This window comes from Lontra canadensis, unplaced genomic scaffold, assembly GCF_010015895.1.
Source record: "Lontra canadensis isolate GAN:19392208 unplaced genomic scaffold, GSC_riverotter_1.0 scaffold21, whole genome shotgun sequence".
Lineage (NCBI taxonomy): Eukaryota > Metazoa > Chordata > Mammalia > Carnivora > Mustelidae > Lontra > Lontra canadensis.
In genome coordinates this window covers 5690593-5712307 of record NW_022631015.1, presented here as the reverse complement: position 1 = coordinate 5712307, position 21715 = coordinate 5690593, and the positions used below count along the sequence as shown (strand labels likewise).

Here is a 21715-nt window from a genome sequence, read left to right as displayed (position 1 = left end):
AGACTACAAAGTGCCTGGGATGGAAAGGGGAGGGGGACATCAAAGCCCCATAGTCTTCCTTAAAGGTCGTCTCCGGAAGCACGGGCCTTCTGTGAGGCAGTGAAACTCGCAGGCGTTCAAGGACGGGGTTCCTGTGGGCCTCCCAGCCTCTGGGGTGGCTCTTGCTCCTTTCCTTCCTCACTGCTGGGCCAAAAGGAAGCTGAGCCCAAGCCTGGGCCAAGAGGTCTGGCTCCAAGCCACGGGTTTATGAAAAGCAAGAACTATCCTGCCCCACTCAGACACGTGACTGCCTTCACTTTTGAGGGGGGCCCTGGCATTTCATTAGTGCCCTGTGTGAAGCCTGCCCTTTGCAAAGCAGAAAACGAAGAGAAGAAAGCAAGCATGGAAGCAGACTCAAACAATCTTCTGGTGTCCAGAGCTTCTGATGTCTCTTTGTGTCTTCACTCATTACAAGGGTGGAAGAGCCTGATAGGCAAGAAATCACGCCTGGTCTTTATACTTTAATGGAACCTAGGGACCAATTAACCACACTGAGCACCAACGGGCAAAGCACTTTTTCAAGGAAGAGGAGGGATCTCTTATATTATTGCTTCTTTTTTCCCTCTTTCCCCAAATAAAAGACAAATGCCATGTCAACAGCTTCTCAGGAGCGATCCTTTATTTTCTGAAAGTCCCAACACTGACCCACTTATCAAAACATGACGGATACCCCCGTCCACAAACAGTAGCCTTTTCTCTCCCTCAAATCCCTGGAGCCCCGAGCGGCGGCGGCCTGGTCCAGGCAGTGGCCTCAAAACCTGCCCTCTACGCCCAGCAGCTGCACCGTGGCCTCCTGCACTGCCTGGTGCACGTGCTGGACCTCTCTCTGGGACAGGGTCCGCTCCATGTGGCGGTACGTGATGCGGTAGCAGTGGCTGGTCTTGTGCGTCCTGGGGAGCGAAAGAGAAAGGCAGGTGAGTGAGGGACAGGCGTGCCTGCTGCCTGCAGGAGCCGTGCTGGCGGCCCTGAGCAGGCCGACCCCAGTGGGGAGCTGAGGATCGGATCCAGGGGGGAGGGAGACATCACTCGCCGCAACAGCCTGCACCTCTCGTGTGCAGCGTGGGAAGTGGTGTTAGGGGAACACGGACTTGAACAAACAAGACAGCTGCTTTCCACCGGCCCAGATGCACTCAAGTCCCCGGGGGTAGGGGACTTCTTAGGGGTCTCCGAGCCCTGGAGATTATGGTCCAGCAGGCGGGATGCGGGGTCTGGCTTCTGGGTTTTCCGTTGGCTCCCCAGGGGACTCTGAGAAGGAGACAGGGTGAGGAGCCGAGGCCGGTATGCCTCCACCCTTCTCACAGCACAGGAAACAATCATGTGTGGAAGGCACACCAGGGTCCCAAGGCCGGGACTGTCCCCGAAGGCTGAGAGAGATCACTCTCTTTTCACCCCTGTAGGCCACACAAAGCATACAATTGTGCCAGACAGACATGCTTCCAAGGTCTAGGTTGTGGGGCCTTTTGTAGAACTTGGTCTCCACAGAGGCACGTGACAAGCCACAGATGCTCTGAGGACGAGAGGCTTTCTCCACAGGCCTCTGTGCTGCAGACACACCAGACGGCCTCCCGGTGCTGCTGGAAGGACAAGGCCTGCTCTGCTGGGGCCCTTAAGAGACAGTCCATTGCAGAAGGACAGCCCAACGGTGCCCTCCTGCACTGGGCCTCTGGTGGCTGTGGGAAGCCCCTGCCCAGCTTCCCCCGCGTGCAGAACACAGGCTTTTCTTCCAACCTGATGTCACCAAGAAAGGACATGGCAACATCCGAACTGTCTGAGAGATGGAAGGTTCTGGAAGAGGAGCAATGAGTTAAGGAGGGAGAAGGAGAGTGGAGGAGTTCTAGATGCCTGAAGATGATGCAAACATTTATGAGAACAAGTGCAGCCTCACGATCTGGGGGCCCGGATTGTCAGTGACGTGGGGACCGTGGAAGGGTGCGATGGTTTCCTGTGTGTGGGGGGAGGGTGCACTGAGCCCTGCAAGAGGACCCTGTGCCAGCCCTTCTAATTCCCTGCCTGAGGGAGGGACACAGAGGCCCCTTCTGAGCACAGGGTCCTAGCACTGGCCCCTCCATCTCTGGGCCTCGACACACCTTTCCTGGTCTCTGTTCCTTCTCTGTTGAAAGAGCTAACAGCATAGCACCTTACTCCACCAAGCTCTCCAAACGGTTGTAGAGACCTGTCTAGAAAGTGACAGGGCTCTGCAAATTATGAAGTGCTATACGAGTGTGAGGCCAGAGGATGCTGGTGGCAAGTGTTAGTACACGTTCTTGTCAGTTCACTCTGGCGTCTCTTACTCAGCTTAAGAGTTGGTAATATGGCCGCTTGACAAGCCGAGATTTCCAACCCAAGATGAATGGGAAATTTATCATCTTGCTTCTATGTGCTTTGGAGAAGGCCCCCATCAGGATTCGTGGGATTCAAACAGCTTTTAGAAAACATTTCGATGAGTGAGGAGTAAATGAATCATAAACATATGGATTAATTTTATAAATTGAGAGAAATAAAATTGGCAGAATATTTGGTGGTAATTCAGTAGATTCAGCTGAAAATCAACCAGTTTTGCCTTTTCCTTACATTACTGGTGAGAGAGAGAAGACTTACTTTTATTTGTTTTCTAGGAACTCTTTTTTTTTTTTTTAAAGATTTCATTTATTTATTTGAGGGAGAGAGAGAGAGAGAGCACACATGAGCCGGGGGAGGAGCAGAGAGAGAGGGACAAGCAGACTCTATGCGGAGTGTGTGGAGCCCGATGTGGGGCTCAATTCTCTGACCCTGAGATCACAACCTGAGGTGAAATCAAGAGTTAGATGCTTAACCGACTGAGCCACCCAGGTGGCCCTCTGTTTTCTAGGGACTTCTTTTTGGAGCTTTTAGTTGTTGGGACACCCTCCTGTCCTCCTTGTGCTTGCTGAAGAACTGGAAGAAGTGGAGTTGGTGTTGGTCATGAGTTTCCTCAGCCTTGAGGAGCGGGATCTCCACAAGAACCACAGAGTCACAGAGCAGATTGAACTTGTGGCTTATCACTGAGTAGGTATGAAGACAGACTCTCTCAAAGGAGGGATGCCCTCAGTGCCAACTCCAACTATGCAAATTAGAGCCCCCATGATTCTTTTGTACCACCCAATGTGGACCTTTTTAGTCAGAAACTTCTCAGTCTTGTATCTGCCATGCCCCTCACTATCTCTCAGTAACAGTAGCAGGAAACATTTCTGTAGTGAGTCTTGCATACTGGGCACCATTCCAAGCCCTCTGGAGGTGTTCACTCCTGGAAGCATCCAAACCCCATGGAGTACATAGCATTACTGTCCTGGTTTATAGTAATGAGGAAACCAAGGCACGGAGTGCAAAGTAACTCGCCCAACTTCAAACAACTACTAAGTGGCAGGGCTGGGTTTGAAACCAGGCAATGTGGCAGGAATGTAGATGGTAGAGCCACTGTGGAAAACAGTCTGGTGGTTGGTTCCTCAAATGGTTAAACAGAGGATAACCCTATGACCCAGCCACTCCACTGCTAGGCATATACCCAAAACCCTATGACCCAGCCACTCCACTGCTAGGCATATACCCAAAAGAACTGAAAGCAGGTGTTCAAACAAACACTTGTATGAGAATTTTCACAGCAGCTCAACTTAAAACAGTCAAACAGAGGATATGGCCATCAGTGGATGAATGGATAAACAAAATATGGTATACCCACACCATGGAGTATTATCCAGTCCTTAAAGGAATGAAATGCTGACACCTGCTGCAGTGTGGATGAACCCCCAAAAGCAGGCCAAGTGAAAGAAGCCAGGCACAGCAGACCACGTACTGCATCATTTCATCCACATGAAAGATCCGGAAAAGGGCAATTCATAGAGACAGAAAGCAGAGTGGTGGTTTCCAGAGGGTGGGGGAAGGGAATATGGGCATAAACAGCTTAATAAATTAGTAAAGGGGCCGGGAGGCTAGAAGGGGAGCCTAGATGGAGGAGCCCTTCCACTGAATGTCAGTTACAGGAAGAACTGACAACCACAGACTCCAATAGAAGTGTCCATTATTACAGACCCCAGCAGAAGGGTCTCGCCAGTAAACAGTTATCAGTGACAGGCCCCCACGGGCAAAGATTTACATCGCATCTCCTTCAAGAGACCCACCACCTGCGGGTCAGAAAAACTCAGCTAGTGAGAAACCGTCATCACCCCAAACTCTCACTTCTCTCCAATGGACTTTTTCCAAAACAACCCCTCTCAACTCCTCCTTCTTCCTCATAAAGAAGAAGATGAATGGGAAAAATTTATCCCTCTCAACTTCTTCTTCTTCTCTTTCATTTGTGGGACTTGCCTATGATTGTGTCATAGCTGGCTTGTTCTGGACTATAATTCTCTTTTATTCCCAAATAAACACATTGTTTGCTGGGAAGATCACTGGCCATTTTAAGGTGAACAGTGGGTATGAGGCTTTCTTCTGGGGTGAAGGAAATGCTTTGGAACTAGGTAGGTAGTGTGGTTGCCTAACATTGAGAATTTACTAAATGCCACTGAACCGCCCACTTTAAAAATGGTTAACTTTCACCTCATTACAAACACACACAATCTAGGGAATTTGGTTTCAGAGCCCAAGTATTAAGTACCATGCCTCAGTGCTCCAGCATATTCCTCCTCTCTTCCTGTTCCACCCCCAGTGGTCTCCTTACAGATTCCTTTAGTCTGTCCATAAACAGCATGCTCTAGGCACTGAGCTGGACAGAGATAAGCAAGTGAGGAGAATCCCGACCCAACCAGCTCACATCCAGGGACTGGTGGTCTGCCAAGGTCCTTCTGTCACCAGAGAGGAGCCCAATGAAGAACCATTTCCCTCATGGCCGTGAGGGGCCTGGTGCTTGCCGTGTGATGTCAGCCATACTGCACTCCCACCTCACATGCTCCTTTAGCAAACGATTCTTCCCTCTGGCGCTTTGTTGTGAGCATTTCTGTGGTGAACATACAAGGTGTGGGAGGCAGGAGACCTAGCTCCCAGTCAAGCCCCAGCGATGTTTATGTGGCCTCCCCAGTGAGAGGCCTGGACTGAATGGGCCCGAAGCTCCTTCAGGGTCTAACTTTCCAAGAGTTAGTGCAGAGAACAGAGGAGTTTCTAGAGTAAATGTACATGTGGAGGAAATGAGCCAGCCAGCGAGCAGTATGTGTGAGCCTGGATGGAACGAAAGAGCAGAGGGCCCCGATCTGGGGCAATTTCCAGACAGGCTGACGCGTGGACACAAGATGCATTAGTGATATTAGTGATCAAAGCAAGAGGGAAGGAAGTTGGCTTAATGGGTTGGATTATGGATTGAAAGAGCCCACTAAGAAAGTCTTCCTGTAGAAGGTAGACCTCGAATTGTAATAGACACTCTGGACACCTTTTAGCCTCTCTTCACAAACTACCCTCCCCCCAACTCCCACCCAATACTCTCCAGAACTAAGAGTTTTGCCTTTCTCATTCTCAGAACAGTAAGTCTTAGGCCCAAGGCTCCCTGGTAGGCCACTTGGAGCAGGGCCCTCCCCCCAGTTCCTATCCAGCCAGCATCAGAGCTGCCTCTTACTGCTGTTGCTGCTATGGTTCTTCCCAGAGGGATTTCTGTTCCTGGGAGTCAGTCACAAGAAACCAAACCAGATGGTTCCTCTGACAGTTACTGCCTTGGGAAAGACAACTCCAATCCAGGCCTTGATGGAGGGAGAGTCAGAGCCAGGGAGAAAGGGACTTGCTGAGTGCAGCTTGAGTAGAGTTGCTTTCAAACCTGCCTCCCCCACCTACCACCCCGGCTCCCAGTCAGCTTGCATGTTGGCAACTTGAGAGCTCCTCAGAGACACACATTTTGCCGGCAAGAAATGCTTTTTCATATCAAACACTTGTCAAGTCCTCAGGGAAGTTTCAAAACACCCCCAGGGTTTTATTCACATCAATCCCTGTAATTTCTCCTGGTACTTCCCAATGAGGGTCTCATGCCAAGCTCCTCAGGAGGAAGGAGTTCATGCTCATGCCTCCCGGGGAGTGGGGCCAATGTTCTTGGTTTCCACATGCATGCATATAGGAAAATAATTGCTTTGGGGAAATCATCTAATAGAATCTTTTATGGAGAGGCCCAAGACAGAGACTAAGCAGTGCTGTGAGTTCTCCGCTAGAGGATCTCAGGGCCAGTTCTTAATCTCTGATTCAGGTTCTCATTCCAAGATACAGATAATGAACTCATAGGGTTTTTTGAAGAAACTGCATGAAAGTAATACATGTTAAGGGTTTAGCATAGTTTAGACTTAGAGTTACTGATTGGTATTAATATTTATGTAACTGAAGATTATAGAGCCTCTACTCTGGGTCACACAGAAAGACCTCAGATGAATTATTGGAGCTTCAACATCCCATTTGTAAAAATGGGTCCCTACTTGGATACATGCTACAACACAGAGGGAATTGAAGGCATCATAGTAACTGAAACAAGCCAGACACAAAAGGTCAAACACAGAACTCCACTTATATAAGGTCTCTAGAGTTGTGAAAACTGTCATAGAGACAGGAAGTTGAAGGGTGGTTGCTAGGGACTGGGGGAGGGAGGAGGAGGAGTTAGTGTTGAATGGGGATAGAGTTTGGGTCTGGGAAGATAAAGAAGCCCTGGAGATGGATGGTGGTGATAGTTGTACAGAAGTGTAAATGTGCCTAATGCCCCAGAACTGTACACTTAAAATGGTGAAAAAGGTCAATGTTATGTATATTTTATTAAAATAAAAAAAATTTGAGGAGAGTTGGCCCAAATAACCTAGTTCACTATTACTAGAAATGGAGGTTGGGAATTCACATTTATATTAAAAACAAACAGAAGACAAGAACAAACCCCTATCCCCCAATTATTGCTATCCATGTGGCAGGACTGTTGCAAGGGTATAACATGGTTGGTCTCTGTCCTCCCAAATGGCTCATTTTGATTTTGTTAACCTAGCTACTAAGCTGCCCTGCATTTTATACAAATGAATTTTTATGATATCCTGCTCATAAAGCTACAACGAGGTTTGACCACATTTGAACAATTCTCATCAACTATTCCATAGTTTTCCAAACCATCCTCACACACTTCTAGCCAGCTTGGAGTAATGGCTCATTTTGCACAGATTTCCAAAGCTCTGTGCTTTTTGGTTGTGTGGAAAATTTGGAAGAGGTTTTATTTTTCTCCCTGGCTTAGTCTGCCAAGCCAAAGTCAACAGAGCTAACTTTAACTCTCTGCTGTTACATGGCAGCTTCCCAAATGTGTTGACACTTTGGTGGATGAGTCAGGTTACAAAACAGAAGATTTGTGGTAGGTGAAGTGCTACATTTCCAACTCAATCAATTGATCAGCAATTATTTATCCTGTGCTGAGGCAGACATTGTGGGAGATACAAAATACGAATTGCTTGATCAATACATAAATATTCATAGAGTGGCTTCTCTGTGCACACTCAGTGGCAGTGTTAGAGGGAAGAAGTATCCCAAAATAATACAAAAAGAAGGATTAGACTAGATTACCATCTATTTGGGGTTTAAGACATTTATACGTGGAAATACACCAACAGGACAAAGCTATTCATGCTAAATGTTAAATGGATGACATGGACTGTAAATGGCTTAGCAGTGAGAAAGATTGGGAGGGGAGATGAGATTAGATTTAGATCTTAAAGTATGGTTAGGATTTTTGCAGGTGAAGGCCAAGGGGTGCATCCAGCTGGCAAAATGATATAAGTACTGGCCGGGAGGCACTCATTATCTTTTTCCTCTTCCATTTCAATGCGGAGTTGCTGAGTGTATGTTGCAGGGACAAATGGTCCAGTGAAGAGGTGTCCAGAGGTTGCATGATCTGCTGGGAGAAGGCTACAATCACAGCAGGAAGCCAGCTTTGGTCACAGCATGTACAGGAAGTGACTGACCCTGTATGAGTGAAGGGTCATTTCCGCAAAGGCACACAGACAGAAACACGGACATGCCTGGACAGATTGAGGAGAGGTGAGTAGTTCAGAGTGGCTGGTCTGGGTCTACACTTTTATATAGTACAGAACTGGTAGGGGAAGAGGCTGCAGGGTGGGTGGGAATTATAGAGGAGAGCCTCATGTTCTGGTTCAGAAGCCTCAAGTGAAAATGCATTATTAAGCAATCAACCAAAACAACAAAGTCCAGGATCATGTCTCTGTAATATCTTGACTGCTCTGGGCAGTTTTATTGTATCTAGAGTCTGGCCCTCAGTGAACTTCAAATCTTACTCCCCCCCAAACAATAGAGGATTACTCAGATATTATGGTTTACCATGTCACCGATCTGATAGTAATAGCCACCCAACCAAGGGGGTATGCTACAGATCTATCCTCAATCCCATATTTATAAGTAGAATTACTCATAACTGTGTTATGCTGTATAGATAAATTTCTTTAGCGAGTAATGGATGAAATGTGCTAATTACTTTAAGAAAGACTCAGTGTCTAACTATGAAGGAAGTATTAGGAAAGAGAAATTTATATACATTTCTAGTGATTTAGAGTTATTTTGCAAACATTTTTGAGGAGGGACTCTCTGGGTCTAATTAATAGTACTATGTCCTGACAAATATTGAGTGGGAGGGTGAGGGAGAGAGTGACAAAATAGGGACTTGGCTGTTAGGATGAGCTTCTTCTATCCATAGTATTCTAGGCTGGAGTACAGCAGTGATATCTTGTTAATGATCCATCATACAAGCAACATATTTTATGGAATCACAGAATCCAAGACATGGGACTATAAAGATTTTCTGGCCCACGCTTGAGCACTTTCTAAAAAGCCTTCTGCTGGATTACTTCTGGGGCCGCCCATTTCAGGCTTTCCCAGTGCAGGCTGAGAGCGAGATTCCCTTTACATTAAGCTGACAAGTGCCTCCTATGTTTCTCTTCACTGGTGCTGGATTCTGTCCCACAACAGCCCTGGAAGGGACTCCCAGGACCATTGGTAGTCAGCGTTGGAGGCAGCACATATAATGTTGGACATCATTGTCTTTGAGATTAAATGTCTGTCCATGCATCTGCCCACCCATCCATCCATCCAACAGATGAAGTGAATATCCAATATATGTCATGCATTTTGCCAGGTATAAGGACCTAATGGTGGAATAAAACAAACAAAACAGGCCTGACCTCATGAAGCTCACAGTCTAGCATAAAATACAGGCATTAATCAAATAATTAGAAAGAAATATAAACTGCTACTATCCTATTGGGCTTGAAGAAGAGGTACATGGAGCCATGAGGCTACATAAAAGGGCAATTAACATAAATGGGTAGATCAGAGCGGTGTCCTGTGCAAGTGTCAGTGAACAACTCAGAAGTTGCTGGAATGTTTGTGTGCACTCCTTTATAGTCATACCACAGTTATGGACGTCCCTAATGGATTTATTTTTACCATCTAGAGAAGGACATGATTATCCCAGACCATCTATTCCCCTGAAGAGCTAACATGAGGAAACCAAACCAAGACATATGTGTCCTAGAACCTGTGACACCTATATGAAAACTATGTTTAAATTCCAAATATTGATAAAATTAAAGAAAGCTCTGGGCTTTGCCATCAGACAATCTTTGTAAAATTGAAATACTTTGTTAGGAGCAACAGTGGCAACAATAAGAAAGATTAACAATTATAAAGTGATGCAGCTTCCAGAGCCTTGGACGCACATGGTTTTATTGGTTGAGACCTACACGGCAATCCTGATAGGTGGTCACCTCCTCCTGCAGAGCCAGGTGCGGGCCCAGACAGATGCAGTGACTTAGTGAAGGAATTAGTAGGGACTCACTTCCTTTTCATTCAAGTCTGCTCATCTTTTTGTTGTAGGCACACTTTGTTCAGCCTGTTAATGTCTGCTGTAGGCACCATTAACTTTATTTTTAAGATTTATTTATTTATTTATTTGAGACAGAAAAAGAAAGAGAGAGAGAGAAGGAAAGAGAGACAGTGCATGAGTGGAGGTGAGGAGCAGAGAGAGAGGGGGAGAGACAGAATCTCAAGCAGACTCTGCACTGAGTATGGATGCCCAATAGGGTGCTCGATCTCATGACCCTGAGATCATGACTGAGCCCAAACCAACAGTTGGATTCTCAACTGACTGAGCCACCCAGGTGCTCCACCATTAACTACTTTTAACCAGGGATATCCCAGTAACAATTATTATTCACCAATTAAATTATAGGATGCTTTTAGAAATATGACTAGGACTTTATCACAAAACAGGGAAAGAATAAATTCATTAGTAAATATTACTTAGCAGAGAAAGTGTAGGAAGTATAAAGAAAGCAAGGGTAAAAGAAGAAAAAAACATTTTATTTTATTTTTTTTTTAGAGAGAGAAAGCAGGGATGGGGTGGAGAGGCATAGAGAGAGAGAGGGAGAGTGAATCCTAAGCAGGTTCCATGCTCAGCACAGAGCTGAACACAGGGCTCAAACTCACAGCCCTGAGTTTATGATCTGGCCTGAAATCAAGAGTCAGACACTTAACTGACTGAGCCACGCCCGGGGGCCCCAAGGGGGAAAAAAAAAACATTTGAAAGGGAAGAGTAATCTACTATGTACTCAGTGCTAGGCACTTTCATGTTTCATTTTATCCTCATCATTCACAGAAAATACAGGGGAGAAAAAGAAAAACAAACAAAGCCAGAATAAGAGAGAATATGAGATTGATGAGGCCAGTCAAACCTGAAGAACACAGAACCCAGACCTGCAGGTTGCATTTGAACTAGTAGAGATAATAAACTTGCTTTAGCACTTGCAAACCAAATGAAAAGAAAGACTTAACCATTCCATATTTCATAGTGCCTGAGAGAAGACTGCAGTTCTTTAGAGAAGCAAAACTTACCCCAACATAATATTCTAAAAGAAATTTCTCAGGTTGGGCTTCCCACAGGGAATTTCTCATTAATAATGGCTATGATTTATGGGTCACTTAGTATGTCTACATGCATTATCCTATTTAATTTTTATCACAGTCCTATAATAATGGGAATTATTTATCCTATTTTGCTGGTGAGAAAACTATAGCTCAGAGAGGTTAAAAGTGACTTGCCCAGGTCACTCAAACAGTAGGTAAGACATAGGATTACAACTGAAATAATCCAAATGCTTCCAAAGCTATGCTTTTAATCCTGGGCTGGGGATACTGACTGCTATTAGTGGCCAGTGTCTCACTATTTTCAAGGCAGTAGTGAGTTTCATAAGGCTGTTCCCTTGATGAAACTTGAGGGAATAGCCCTAAAATGTACTTCCACAAAATAGCAATTTTGCTTCAGGCAAGGGAAGTAGGTTGGTTCAACATAGCTTTTTTGGTGGCCTAAATATCTTTGCCATTGGATAAATCCAGTGACCTCTACAGGTCTCCCCTCTTCCTCAATAAAACAGAAGCAATGCTATTTGTTCTTAACTAGTCCCTCAGTTAGGAAAAAAACTGAAGTCATGTGAAAAAAGCACTGTCAGCAACTTCGAAGAAAGTACTAATAGAGTCAGAGTTAGAGTCCGTAAACCATTTTAAAATATTATTGAATTACAGTTATCCATTTTCCAACTCACCGAAAACAAGTATTTTCTTTTTGATATTTTCTTACTTCAAAAAAAAAAAAAAGATATCAAGCTCACATTTCTGGTGTACTGTGGGGAAACATAGTCTTCTGAAGTTGAATCTGTCCATAATAAATAATTAGGCAAGATTTGATAAGAGTGCCCATGGGTTACTTTCAAAGGAAAAATATCAAGACACCTCAATTGTGGACTCACAGGGCAATGTGACACATTGTCATGTTCATGCCTTGAAGAAAGTACTAGTGTGGGCTAACATCTTTAGGTTCCCTCCTTTCATACTTCATGCTGAGTTTTTTTCTTTCTGGACAAAGGAATAAGTGCAGGGTTGGACAGTGTGTGTTTTGGACAGATTGCTGGAACAGGTGACCAAAGAATATGTCTGTCTCTTCCATGTATGCCAACTAGCTCAGAATAAGATAGTAGTGAGCTAGGAAGGTTCCAGAATGATAGCAGAATAAAATAAAGATCCTACTGCTATATACTCCCAGATGTGTTGGATAACATACAAGGACATTGGCTTTGAAAAGAAGTAGATAGCTAAATAGATAATATGAAAGCAAGTGAAAATCTCCAGGTACAAAAAATAAAGGAAAAAAAAACTGTGTAATATTAAGTGCCTAATGCCTCAGTTGCCTAGAGCAAAGAGAAGTATCAGTTATTGTAACCTGAAGTTTATATTTTAATGTCCACGTGGGAACAGAGATGAAGGCTTTGGTCCACATGAAGCAAGAAGGTAGATTCCTGCACAAAGCTGGTACAACCAAATAAAACATCAGACTAAGGAGAAAAATACATCCTTGGCACAAAGAGGAGCAAAGGAATCTTGTCTCTGCTTAGATTCTGAGAACAATGTAAAGGAGTCTACCCTGAGAATCACAATCCCAGTGTCACAAGAGGCTTTTGGATCCAAAACATACAATGCCTCAGATCTTCAAGCTGAGAAATCAATATAAAATTGGTCCTGGAATGGTGCTACTCTAGGATACCTGGCAGAGGAAAATGCAGAACACTCTGGAGAGAAGGTTAGCTACATGGGATCACTTCAGGAAAAGCTCCAAAGAACACAACCTCACAGCCAAAAATTACAGAGCACATGAGGAAATGACCCATGATATGCCTGAGTCATTAGATAAAAAACAAAGGATTAGTATCCCCAGGATTTCAGACACAAGAACAACCAGAGAAGTGTTTAAAATGCTTAAAAATGGATTTAAACATTTTAAAATGCTCCAAATACATAAAAGAACCATAAGAAAGAACATTAGAAAAGAGAATAGCAAATCAGAAATAGGCCCACATAAAAATGCAAGCAACCATGTGAATATTGCCTCTGAAGGCGGCCAATAGTCAGACACCGGTGAGAAACTCAAGGCTGATTTGGTGGCTGTTCCTAGAGATTTGTAATCAGTGGCAAGGTGAATGCCTTCGATCTGAATTGCTAACCCTTTGTAAATAGTAACATCCTTTTCCCCAGTGACTCATTCTGTGTCAAAGGCCATACTTCCTGCAGACCCTGTCATTGTCTGTAGTGCAGAACAATCCTCATACGGAGGGGGGTACTACCCCAGATACCATCATTTGTCGGGAGTTCCCATCTGCCCCTCGGAATGTGAGGAAGATTCCTTTCTGGAGAGAGAAGTTCCAATGACCTCTAGAAACTTCAAGTACTTGCCAAGTTTTCTGTCACTGAGATTTAAAAGCCATTTACTTTTGTTTATTTAGTGAGTTGGTTCATGCAAAAAAATGTATAGAAAAATATAGTTATAATTTTAAAATGGGTGGAAAGGTTGAAATGACAGATTAGACACAGCTAAATGAAGAATTAGTACACTGGAAGACAGATCTGAGGAGCTGCTTAGCATGCAGCAGAGTGAAGTACAGAAATGGAAGACAGGAGAGAGGGTAAGAAGTGTAGGATAGAATATGAGGACCTGAAGAAGACTAGAGAGAAAACAAAGAGAGGCAATATCTGAAAAGATAACAGCAAGAGACTTCTAGAATTAATGAAATCCTCGGACTCTGGAAGCACAGTAAATTCTGAATGGGGTAAAAGGAAACAAGTCTGCACCAGACACATGGTAATGAAACTGTAGAACATTTAGGACAAAGAGATGACCTTGGCAACAACTAGAGGGGAAAAATACAGAACTTACAAAGGAACAATACAAGAAATGGTCAACTTCTCGATAGCTCTGGAGGTCAGGAGCGAATGGAATAGTACCAACAAAATGTCAACCTGTATCAATTGTACTCAGCTAAACTGTTATTCCAGAAAAATGGCAAAATCAAAACACTTTCAGACAAAGTAAAACAACATGAGAAGTTTACTGCTCGACACCTTACATGAAAGACCTGTGAAAGGTATATTTTAGGAAGGAAACTGAATTCCAAAAGAGAGCAGATCAAAGAAGAGGAATTAGTAATTACTCAGAGCAAGAGTAATAGGCAGGCGAGAATTCTACCACTGAACCACCAATGCTTCATTAGAGCAAGAGTAATAGGATGGCTGAGATCACAACCAGCTGAAAGCTAGGATTCAGATGCCACAGTGTTCGGGGATAGCCCCATCTCAGATGGTAGTCCCAGAATTGCTCTAAATTGGAGTAAGCAGCTCAGAAAGCCGATCTCTCATTCCAACCATCAGTCACAGGCTTCCCAAAGAATCGATAACTTTCTAAAATACCCCATGAGGCCATACAGCTGAAGAGCTGAGAGCCCATGGTCGGGAGGCACACAGACCTGCTTACAGCACATGCTAGGTGTGATTTCTTTCTGGAAAGTTGCTGGATCTCTGTAAGCCTAATTTTTAACACCTCTTCATGGGGCTACACTATATCTTAGAGATGTATGTGTAAAGATTCTAACACAGTGCCTGACACAAAATAAATACCTGATTAAAAAAAAATACCAGGTACTGGGGCACCTGGGTGGCTCAGTGGATTAGGCCTCTGCCTTTGGCTCAGATAGTCATCTCAGGGTCCTGTGATCAAGCCCCGCATCCGGCTTTCTGCTGAGCAGGGAGCCTGCTCCCTCTCCCCCTTCTGCCTGCCTCTCTGCCTACTTGTGATCTGTCTGTCAAATAAATAAAATCTTCAAAACAAAACAAACCGCTAGTTACTATAATTAGTATTAGCATTGTAACCTTTGCTAACTAATTTGTTTGGTAAGCAGCACATACATTTATTTAGATTAATAAAAAAGTTATGTGTCCCTAGATTTACAGAAGAAGAGGAAAATAAACAAGAGCATTAAGATTAAAAGAAATTTCTTGGGCCCCAGGTGCTAAGTACTAGACCCTCTTCTCCTGGCCTTTGAGCACCTCAGGCTGCATGATGTCTAAGCAGCTTCTCTGTTAGCATCACCACGGCACTGGTTGAATCCAGACTACTGGTTTTCATTAAAACTACAGGGGAGTGGTTGGCGAGTCTCTCTGTGAAACATTGTGTTGACTGCACTTGATTTGGAAGCTCTAGCCTGGTTGGTTTTGTTTTTGAAAACCACGTTCTGCAGTTACCTCTGGCCACAGGAAAAATCAAAATAGAGCAGAGAGAAAAGACAGATCTGCTGCTCCCTTTTCAACGGATAGGACAAAGCCATGAAACCTACAAGCGTCTTAACATGGGGAGGTAAGGGGAGGCAAAAGAAAGGCCTGGATGACTGACAGCTCTGTGCCAGAGCCGATCACGGTTACAATTCATTAGAAGACGCTCATTTACCCTAGTCTCTAGGTCTACATATAAGTCTGTGCCAATGGCAGAAACAGCAACTCCCAAAGCACAGACAAGGAGAAAAGTTGCAGAGGGATCTAGTGTCCTGTTGGCAGACAACGGGGAGAACTCTATAGCTGGAATGGAGGGAGAAGTATAAATTCTGGCCTTCCAGCAAAAATGCCAGAGGGAGCACCCTTTCTCTTTGTTATCAACCAAATAAATTGATGTCCAAAGCAGAGCCCCCTCTGGCCATCTGCTTTCTTCAGTGTTTGTAGAAGTGGCTTTGATTCATAATGTTTCCGTGCAACACATGTACTTTCTCTCTCCTTCTCTCTTACCCTCCCTCTGTCTCAATGTCCCCAAAACAGGATTGAAGGAAATTCTGGGGGCTGAACTGTTACTTTGTTTTGGGCACTTTTATTTAAAAAGGACTAAGTATTTTAATAATACACTCTGAGTATCTGATCTTACATACTTCTCAAAACTCTCTTATACAGCATGACTTCCATGGCAACAATAGGGATACTGAGACCCAGAGGGATTGGGTGACTTGCCCACTTCACCTGCTCTGCTAGTGGGGGCAGAGTCTGCAGGGACCTCTCCAGGGCACCCTGCTACCCCTTTCCTAAGATGGGGTTCTGGGTGAGAAAACTGGGTGTGGGGCACTGGGAAACAGCAACATGGGGTATCAAGAAGTTTGGGTTCCTAAGATATTAGCCTTTCCCCTAACCACTCGGGAAACTCTGAGCAAGCACCTAACATCGTTAGGCCTCTGTTCCTTCATACAGACTAGACAGTCACTAAGATTTCTGGCCTCTTCACTCTGAGTCTCTAAATGCTTAGGTCTCTGTCCCAGGCATGGATGGATGAAAAGCTGGGACCCTGGAGGAAGCACATTCCTAGGTCACCATGGCACCCAGCACCTGATCTATGGCACCCGGGCCATGGGAACTGGTTGATTACAAACAGATTGTTCGCTGGGAGATCCAGTGGTTTGAGATGCCTGAAGTCAGGCTTTACTATGGTCCTTTTGAGTAAGTAGCTACAAAACTGCTAATTGGATTCGGCAAGTTGCTGAGTCACCATCGGGTAAGATCAAGTTGCTCTGCACAGACACCAAGTCTCATCCTGTCAGCAGCTGAGAACATTTTCTTTGTGATGAAAAAGAACCAGAGCGCGCAAAGACGCGCAGTGGATTGGCTTTCACAATTTACGACGCATAATTAAAACCTAACAGACCACGGTTAGAAAGCATCCACCACAACATTATTTTGCCATTTGTCTTTTAATTAAATGTGTCCCATGATTTAGCGCTAACTCGACACAGATCTCTGATGCGGACAGGGGAGAGAAAACACACAGAGCTCAGAGCCCTGATGGATTGGTTATGACATCTTCTTGGAGGAGGAGGGTAGAGAGAAGAAGCTCAAGTGTTTCATATAAATCACGATCTTTCCTTTCTCGGGATCTTTGCACATCACAACGGAGAGATTAAACAAGTCTGGCCCTTCACAAAACCACCACTGGGCACCGATGGATTTGGGGAAACCCTGCAAAGAGAAGCCAGGGCAGAGCTGGTGGAAGGACTTTTTTTTATCTTTCAGAATGGATAGAGTGATAAGTGGGAGGAATTTACCATTGTGCCACAGAAAAGAAACGTTTGCTAGAGCACTGGGGCACAATCCGGGGTGGGAGAAATAATCTTTTAATTGAAGAAAGTCAAGACAGAGTCCTTCCCTATGATATTAATAATAAGCGGCAAATGTGGTGCGTCTAAGGCCCCCTTGGGGGGGGGCATCGAACAAGGGTGCCGGGAATGGGGGTCCTGGGCTGTGAACTGTCTTCCTGAGGGCATCCCAGGGTGGGGGCACTGCATGTCACCCCAGTCTTCCACCAGGCTCACCCCTCGAGCCAGAAACAGGCAAGGGAGCATTTATTCATCTGCTTTGTAATTTGGAGTTGGCATGAAGGGAGATACTCCACTTTAGAATCTTCAGAAGGATCCATGATTGGAATTAGATTTACTAACTCCCTTTTAAAGGATTTCTCACTGGAATGAATGCTGGGGAAGACAGAACTGAAAGCAGTTCACATAATGGATCATTCTTAAATTTGCTTTGCTTAATAGGAAAAAGGTGTCAGTTGCATGCTGGGAACTGCTGCATTTTTTTTTTTTTTTTTAAACTCATCCACCATCAAGTGTCCAGGACAGCAGCACCTGATCCCTGGGCTGGAAGATGCCATTTGCCTTGTAAGCGAGAGAACGGAAGTCCAAGCCTATTGCCTGAAGTCACTTCATGGGCTACTCTTCGCTTTCCTTCCCAGGGCGACACCAAAGAGGTTCAACTTCTATGATTTCCCCAAATAGTTAAAATCACTGAGGGGATGTGGGATCCTTTATGGAGAGTTGTCTTCCAAAATACCATTTATAAGACAGCGAGTGTCCACACTCTAAACCCAGAAGCAAGGCTGCATAAGGTATTAGAATTCTAGACTAGCCTCTCAAAGTCCCCCTAACTTACGTTAATGAAGTTGACCTCAGTATGAAAAAGGAAGCCAAAAGTTCTAGGTTTAGTTAATAGGGTGCTTAGCAAAGCAAGATCCAACATGGTGAGGAAGACTTCGATACTGTGAGAATGGGCCAACCAAGAGAGATGCTTAGAGATCAGCTAGAAAGTTGAAAGAGAGCCTTTGAATAGCCATCTTTTAAATGACCATGCTTTCCTTCCCAGGCAAAAATAAGAAACTCCTTCCATTCTCTGCCACCAGACCAACACCTTGCCAGCATCCCACAATTCTTTTCTCTTTCTCTCCTGTCCCTCCTCCTCCCGAAGGCTTAACCCCAGCAAGGCCATGGACATTCTGGGGGCTTGTCTGACAATGATGTTTTCTCTCTCTTGGATCTGCCACCCTCTGCTCTCTGGGCCTCCCACTAGTATTTAGAGAAGCTTAAGTCCATCTTGAAGAAACTCTCTCAATAGGGCCTTATCTCTGGCTCTCTTTCATTTCTTGCCTCCCATCAGAGCCAATGTCTGTGTAATTGCCTCATGTCCTCTTGCTTGACTCACTTTCCAGTGCACTGTAGTCTTGTCTCATCATGAGGGTTGAGGCACAGAGGTCTGATGTGTACTGTGCCCCCCACATGTGGGGCTGGGTCTGCAAGGGAGCTCACATGATCTTCTCATTTGTTGTGGGTGTGCCTCACAGGGGAGCCCTCTACCTGAGACACTCCCTCAGGGAAGGGATTAGTGTGAAGGGGAGGAGAAAGGGAGGGCTCCCCTTCACACTAACCCAACCTCAGGATGTCTGCCCGTCCATGTAGGTAGGGAGTGGATTTAAGGGAAGGTCACTTCGGGAGCCCGACTGTGGCTATACACTGAGCCGTATCCTCACATCTTACCATGTCAATATGAACATGGTATTTTGATCTTCACCTGATTCCTGTATCTACTACTTAATGATATCTCAGTTCAGCGAAGAAGAGGGATGCCATTTATCAGTCCTCCTCAAAATGTCAACAAACCCAATCTGTTATTAATGTTTCAGCCTAAGCACAGGCAAGTTAAAAAGCAAAGTAGCAGGGATCCCCACAGGCAGCCCTGAATTTGTATTTGCCAAAGGAGTGAATGAAAAATACTCCGTACTGGCAGGCAGTAGTCGAACCAACTTATTTTTAATCTCTGTTTCAGGCTTTGTCAGTGACTAGTCATGTGTCCAGGAACAAGCTGTTCAACCTCTCTGAGCCTCGGTCATATTATTAACACAAAATGATATAGTGTATGCATGTGTGAATTATTTGGCATGCGTGAATAATCAAGGTTGGTTCTTTTTATTTTCTGTTTTACTCTTAACCCCTGATTCTTGCCTGTGGCCATGATGCCTCGTGCCTGACCCTCACCATTCTCGGTAAGGAAAAGGGTCAAGTTCTTACAGCACATCAGCCATGAGGGCTGTGATTCCTGAAGCTCTCAAGATGATTTCCTCTTTACATTCTCTGCATTTATGTGGCTGTGCCCTTTGTACCAAACATACTGTTCTTTTCACTAGAAATGAGTCCCTGAGACACACATTTCTCTCTTTGGCTCAAAATGGGGGAGGGTCATTTTCTTTCTTGGTTAGCTGTAAGAAAAGCAGCTCCAGAACGCCAATGGGAAAGGCTTGGGGGGAGAAGACAAAGCTCTGGGAGGCATGGTTTCTGGCACCCATGCTGGGAAAACAGCGGCAGGAGTGGGTAGAAGGGAGGGGGTGGTGAGGGAGAGAGGGGTCACAGTGGGAGTTTTCTTGAGGGGATGGAACTGACTTAGGAGGCAGATTTTGAATGAAACTACTTGTTGAAGTCATTTCAGATAAACTCTTGATCTTAAGAAACAGTTCAGGATAATGTCCAGAATAGTAAAGAAGGAGATGAGCTCAGAATTGGAGAAAATGGAAGGTGTAGCCATAGATTTTAAGAATAATCTATCTCCAAATTCAATAACTGAAAAAGAGATGCATCTTAGTAATCTAAAATGGGTTGATAACTCAATATACTTCAGTAATCAATAAAAGGTTATTTCGCAACAGAGTAAAGTCTGATAGTCTCTCAGGATCACATGTACAGTTTTGGCAAGTGACTTAACTTCTCTGAGCCTCATTGCAGGGGACACTGGTGGTTGCCTCTCTAGCATCCCATTCCGCCTTCCCACATTGTTGGACTGTCCCCAATGATCCCCGCCACCTGTATTCACATCCCAGTGTAAGCCCTCTCACATCAGACCACACATACTCCACATACACCTGTGAACAAGAGAACATGGCAGACGTGACCGTATGGTACTGACTTTCATACCTCATGATAACCCATAAGCAAATCCTACAGGCTACAGTTCCAAAGCATATCCAGAATTGACCACGTCCCACCACCTCCACCACGACCATCCAAGCCAGCACACTCTCTTGTCTGAAGTATGCCAATAGTCTAACTGGTCTCCCTGCTTCGCCCCTTGCTTCCTTAGAGCTGCCAAAATAATGCTGTTATAACATTAAGTCACATGATGTTACCTCTGCTCAAAACCTTCTAAAACCTTCTCACTACATTCAGAATTAAAGCTGGTGTCATTTCCATCGCCCACAAAAGCCTGTATGACCTGGCCCCCACCGTTATTTCTGATTTTATCTCCTGTGATGCCCATCACTCTCACCGTTCTAACCTCTCTTGGTCGGTGCCCGCTGTGCCATCAATCCCTCAAACTTAAGGCACTCAATTGCCTTAGAACCTATCTCTCTTCCTTGCTTTTTACCCATAGCACTTGCCACAATCTATAAAATACTACGCATGTTACTCATTTTATTATCTGTCCCCACAGAATATAAATTATGTGTGGACAGTGCTTTCTCTTCAATTTGTTCACCGCTGCAGTCTCTGAGCCTGGCAAACATCAGGGGCTTACTACATATTAACAGATAGTGACACTGACTACTAGTACATGCTAGTCACTGTTTCAGGAACTGCAGGGACAAGGATGAGTAAGACCGGGCCCTGTCCTAAGAAAGTGCACCCCTATCCCCCTCCACACTCCTCCTCCCTCCTGACCAAGCCCCTCATCTCACCAGCCAAATGTGGCTGCGAGTGCACCAAGCTCTCAAAGGAAAGACCCTGGAGGGTGGCCCACTCATCACTGAAGCTCCAGGCCTGGGTAGGTGCTCTTTGCAACGAATCTAGGTTTGGAAAAAACTCAGAGTGCTCTGCCATCCTACCTGGCTGGGGGACTCTGAATGACAGAAGCTCAATGACAGGGGGCCCAGAAGGCTACTGTCTGGATTACACTCCAAGTGCAAATGAATATATGACAACCAGACAAGAATCTGCCACTGTCAACACATAAATCGGATAAAACGGTATGGAAGACAAATGGTGTGTGTGTGTGTGTGTGTGTGTGTGTTTCCTCTTCCACACACCATCCAAGGACCACTGTCTTCGTTCACTAGGGTGGGCTTTGACTTCTAGAAGAAAGCCTGCCAGCTTTGGGCTGGTCTCAGCAGTGTACAAAGATAATTATCTGCTGGCTGCCTGGGAAGATATGGTATCAAATAGATTACATTAGTAATTAAAATAATGAAAGGAGTTATCAGGGCTAGAAGATATTTTTTGTCTTTTTAATTGAAGACTCTAAATAAGGGTGGAAATATGAATTGGAGAGGGACGTCCTGATTAATCTGTCTGATAATTACAGGGCATGCCAGTTGGGGGCTGGCTCCACATCACAGGCTTTTGGAGTTCCTTTCAGCAGTGAGCTCTTCTTAGGGCTCTCCTCTGACTCTGTACCATACAGGGTCACAGAAGGCTCACTTTGGGATGAAAGGTAGTGGTTAAGGCCCATTGATTTATTTACTCTTTCATTTGCAACAATGGACAGTTTGGGC

At 44.9% G+C, this 21715-nt stretch overlaps 1 protein-coding gene across 3 annotated transcripts in view; it reads right to left on the bottom strand.

Annotated features, from left to right (window-relative positions):
* Nucleotides 1-635: 635 nt before the first annotated feature.
* FARS2 (phenylalanyl-tRNA synthetase 2, mitochondrial) overlaps nt 636-21715 on the bottom strand; it is a 525092-nt gene continuing 504012 nt past the window's right edge. For all 3 annotated transcript variants that reach the window (XM_032861501.1, XM_032861502.1, XM_032861500.1), the window contains one exon: nt 636-929. In XM_032861501.1, the coding sequence (XP_032717392.1) occupies nt 791-929 (139 nt within the window). In that variant the 3' untranslated portion in view covers nt 636-790. The remainder of the gene's footprint in view (nt 930-21715) is intronic.